Here is a 4,670-nt window from a genome sequence, read left to right on the forward strand (position 1 = left end):
AAGTCTGTAGTCCAGGCTACGTCAGAAGCTCCAGCAGAGGGATCATAAGCTTATGGCCTTCATGGCAATAGACACCATTTGCTTTAATTTGCATTTGTGAAAATACTTTTCCATTTCTTGCAGGGGATTATGTGAATAACATTGAGAAAGAACAGAGTAAGACAAGTTTGTAATTAACCTATGGAATATAATATTGCCACCTGAAATTTCAGGTCAGAAAACATTTTATAATTGAGTTTTATAACCTGTCTCTCTTTATGCTTCAGTGTGGGTATATAAATTCTAATACACATAAAGATATTTACTTGTTTGTTTGTTTGTTTGTTTTTTTTTTTTTGGTTTCCCATGTTTGTTTGATAAAGTTCATGAATGAGGATGAGGAATCAATCGATGGAACTTGACTTCATTCTTGTAGGACTGACAGATGACCCACAATTGCAAATGGTGGTTTTTCTCTTTCTCTTTCTCAATTATACGATGAGCCTGTTAGGGAACTTGCTCATTGTGCTCCTCACCCTGCTGGACCCTCGCCTTAAGACTCCAATGTATTTCTTCCTCCGTAATTTTTCCTTTTTGGAAATCATGTTTACAACAGTGTGTATTCCCAGATTCTTGACAACCATTGTGACTGGAGACAAAACTATTTCCTATAATAATTGTGCAGCTCAGTTGTTTTTCATCTTGTTGCTGGGGGTCACAGAATTTTATCTCCTGGCTGCTATGTCCTATGACCGATATGTGGCCATCTGCAGACCACTGCACTACCCCGTCATCATGAACAGCAGAGTGTGCCACCAACTTGTCCTCAGCTCCTGGGTGACTGGGTTTTTGATCATCTTTCCCCCGTTGGCCATGGGTCTAAAGCTGGATTTCTGTGATTCTAGAATAATTGATCACTTTATGTGTGAAACATCACCTATTTTACAGATCTCTTGCACAGACACTCATGTCCTAGAAATGATGTCCTTCATCTTAGCCGTGGTGACACTTGCAGTCACACTGGTACTAGTGAGTCTGTCTTACACTTTCATCATTAAGACTATTATGAATTTCCCTTCTGCACAGCAAAGGACCAAAGCCTTCTCCACCTGCACTTCCCACATGATTGTTGTCTCCATAACTTATGGCAGTTGCATTTTTATGTATATTAAACCTTCTGCGAGGGAGAGAGTGACTGTGTCCAAAGGGGTAGCTTTACTGTATACCTCCATTGCTCCTCTCCTGAACCCCTTTATTTATACACTGAGAAACCAGCAGGTGAAGGAAGTCTTCTGGGATTTAGTACAAAAGACTTTGGGTTTTTCAAAACACAAAGTTTAAAATTTTGATATAAACTACAACCATACATTTTAAAAACTGAAAATCTATTTCATATGTTTTTATGATTGTGTTTTCTCTGCCAGAAGTTATTTCATGTAGAGGATTTTATTTCTGAATTACTCTGTACCTCAGTTCCACCTTACTTTCTACTTTCACACAGTTGCACTCTGCAATACCTAACTTCCTCCAACTCCTTTCCAACGGTACTTTTATGGGTCTATATTATTGTTTATTACAGGCCCATTTGCAGAAGCATTGCATTGGATAAAATGCACTTTGTATAGTAGCAACTTTTTTGTTGTGATTTTTTATTTGATTGAATGTCACTACAATATATATCAATATTTTTCTAGTAATGGACACACTCATTAACATCTGGTAAGTAGTCTTCAATATATGTAAAAGACACAAACACTTATTCTTTTTATGTGATGCTAATTTATCATTATATTAAATGTCTCAAACATATTGTGGGGCATATGGAGTGACTTTTGTGAATTTTCAAGGGAAAATATTTGAAGATAACATATTCATGCCGAGGTTAAAAAATAGAATACACATGTATCAACAGTTTCTGTAAAAAAGGAGATGTAAATGTGAAAGAGAGCATGGAAGGACACATGATAAGGTTAGAACAGTGAAAAGGGAGCAAAGAAATACAATTATAATCTTAAAGTGTAATTAAATAATTTTAAAAATTAAAAATACACTAAAGGGAAGAAGACAAAGGTACAAGCATGTTTAAATTCTACAAGGGTGCTAAGCAACTGCATATATTACAATGTGAGCACAGCTAATAGGTAAAGAGGCCTCGAAACACTTATCTTGAGAGGAGTCAAGATCATTTTGTGTTAAGGGTGAGCATTTGAGTTTGATTCCCGGAACCCACGGTGAGAACTTAATCCCAAGAGTTTTCCTTTGACTTCCACACATAGCACACCTGCACTTTTTACCCCCTCCCTCATATCACAGACACCATGCTCCAGAGCTTCAAGATGCTCTCTCAGTTCAGATTATAAAAGCTTTCATCATCATAACTTCTCCCAGTATTATGTAGGAGAAATGCAACTCACACCATTTTCAGTGAATATACATTATTAACTCTATGTACCACTCAGTAAAATATAACACCTAAACATCTAAAGACACAAAGATACCTGTGCCTCAAATCCCTTAATGAGATAATGAAGGTGAAAGCAACAGAACTACAGAGACTATTCTGCCAGAAATGGGCAAGCTTTGATGTAGGTGGACTTGACAGCCAATCTTTGCCAAGACAGATTAAACAAGTACTCAGCAGTTTCTGCCCCAAAAATATGTCTGTCAGAAATACTGGGTCAGAAGGATGAAGATGATGCTCCAATATTATAGAGACTTTTGGGTAACTGTTCAGGCAGCAAACTGTCTCTGTCTTTTTTTTTTTTTTTAAATTTTTGAAGCTTCTAACCTGCACTTCCTCTTTACTCAGGTAATTAGTTTTATTCCTTGTTAAGTCTCTGATGGAGCTGACGACCAGATAGATTACTTTTACGATTAAGCTTAGTTGTTTAGGAACTAAGATGTCTTAGCTCTAGATAGATGTTTTCAGTTAATACAGATGAGATATGATAGCTACTGTGTTTCATTCCAAATTTTAGACGCACCAAGATAGTAAAGATGTATTCTTCAAGGTTTCAAAATACAAATAAGCAAAAAACTTTGAATGCAACATTTATATAATCTCTGATTGTCCCATGGTTCTTCTTGCTGTATATAGTTTATTGTACATATGTATAATAATATAAATGCATATACAAAGGGGAGGATTTTATTAGACTAAAAGGGGAAATTGTGGAGAAATACCTTAGCTCTTTGAAAAATTGGCTGGTCAGTAGGACAGGAAATGGAAGGTGGGATTTATTGGGAGAGGGTTGGGGAAGATGAGGATGTTCTCCAGACATGGTTGGAGAAAGAGACTGATGGAGTAGAAGCCGCCCCTAGAGAGTCATCAGATTGCCAAGTTATTGGGTTATATGCAGATTTTAAAGGTATTAGGATTAGAATAGTTCATATTCCACCCAGCATACTACTTGCAGCTTAAAAGGAAACCATAGTCCCTCTGTGTCTGTCATTAAGGAACTAGCTGGCTAAAGAAAACTACTGCCTTAATTATTTATTGTACCAATTCATGTAGGAAGAATAATTTCTACTTCAACATAATTTAGCAAAGAATTGAGAATGACAAAAACAAACAAACAAACAAACAAACAAACAGATTCTCTTCATTTCCCCCACTGTTCTCATGCATCTTAATTTATCTTCAATTTCTTTATTACTGAAGCTTATGCTTTATTTGTAATAAGCAATATAATAAGGACATGAGTATTTGATAGATTGTTTCTCATAGTTCTCTTTCAATAATATAATAAAAAATAATTTTGTAAATGATACATATGTAGCTCAGTGGTGATCACTTTAGTAATTTTGTATGATTATTATTTTATAACTTATGATAGGTTTTGAGAAATGGTTATGATACAAATACCATAATATCTATTAATCCAAGAGCAAGGTGGGGATCCAAGATGGTGGCACTGATCACACAATATATTTGTTCTCCAGGATGTGACTAGAGACCGTGCTGTGAGCTACAGTCCATAAGACATGGAGAGCCCTAGGTGAGAGGGATCCACACAGTGTAAAGCACAGGTGGGTCTGGCCTGGGACCATCCAACTGGCTCATGGATGGAAGGGTGCACAGTCCCCAGAGTCTGTATCCCTGTACCCACCTCAGAGCTGCATCCCTGCCCTATATAAAGAACTTGGTATCTGGGACTGAACTGTGGGCAGGGAAGCAGGAGAGTCTGGAGCTGCTGTCCTGGCAAAAACTCAGGAAAATGGGTGGATCTGACTGCAGACTGCCCCGCCAATGCACAGAAAGCCACAGGGGCCAACAACCATGCAGACATAATATCCAAAGGTCAGCACAGCCTACCATGCCATACAGTCCCTGAGCTCTTTCTCTCCTACTCTCTCAGTAAACAGTGCACTACAGAGAAACAGCTTCATTGTCTGCTGGCCCAGGGGGAGCAGACTCTGTGGATCTGGGATAGATCTGACCTCAGATCATGCTGCCCATCTGTGGAGGGACACAGTGCCTACAGGGAGACCTAGGTGGCCGTGGACATGTTCTCTAGTGATAGCTTCATAGCTGCCCTCTCAGATGGACTGATCTCAGTTGGTGTGGTCTGAATGGATTGGGGCAGAAACTTAACCAGCTACGTCCTTGTACTGTTCCCACACACTTGGCCAGAACTGAACTGGCCTGAAAAGATTGGGCAGAAGCCTAGCCAGATGCCACATCCCAGCAG

The 4,670-nt window shown here is 38.5% G+C and overlaps 1 protein-coding gene across 1 annotated transcript; it reads left to right on the top strand.

Annotated features, from left to right (window-relative positions):
* Positions 1-375: 375 nt before the first annotated feature.
* LOC127210723 (olfactory receptor 6C6) lies at positions 376-1,320 on the top strand. The gene has a single exon (XM_051170463.1). It carries the CDS (start codon positions 376-378, stop codon positions 1,318-1,320), a length of 945 nt encoding a protein of 314 aa, XP_051026420.1.
* Positions 1,321-4,670: the final 3,350 nt, after the last annotated feature.

This window comes from Acomys russatus, chromosome 28, assembly GCF_903995435.1.
Source record: "Acomys russatus chromosome 28, mAcoRus1.1, whole genome shotgun sequence".
Taxonomy (NCBI): Eukaryota; Metazoa; Chordata; class Mammalia; order Rodentia; family Muridae; genus Acomys; species Acomys russatus.

Excerpts from the sequence above, each read along its gene's own strand:
- LOC127210723 (XM_051170463.1), top strand. The coding sequence starts at position 376 with ATGAGGAATCAATCGATGGAACTTGACTTCATTCTTGTAGGACTGACA.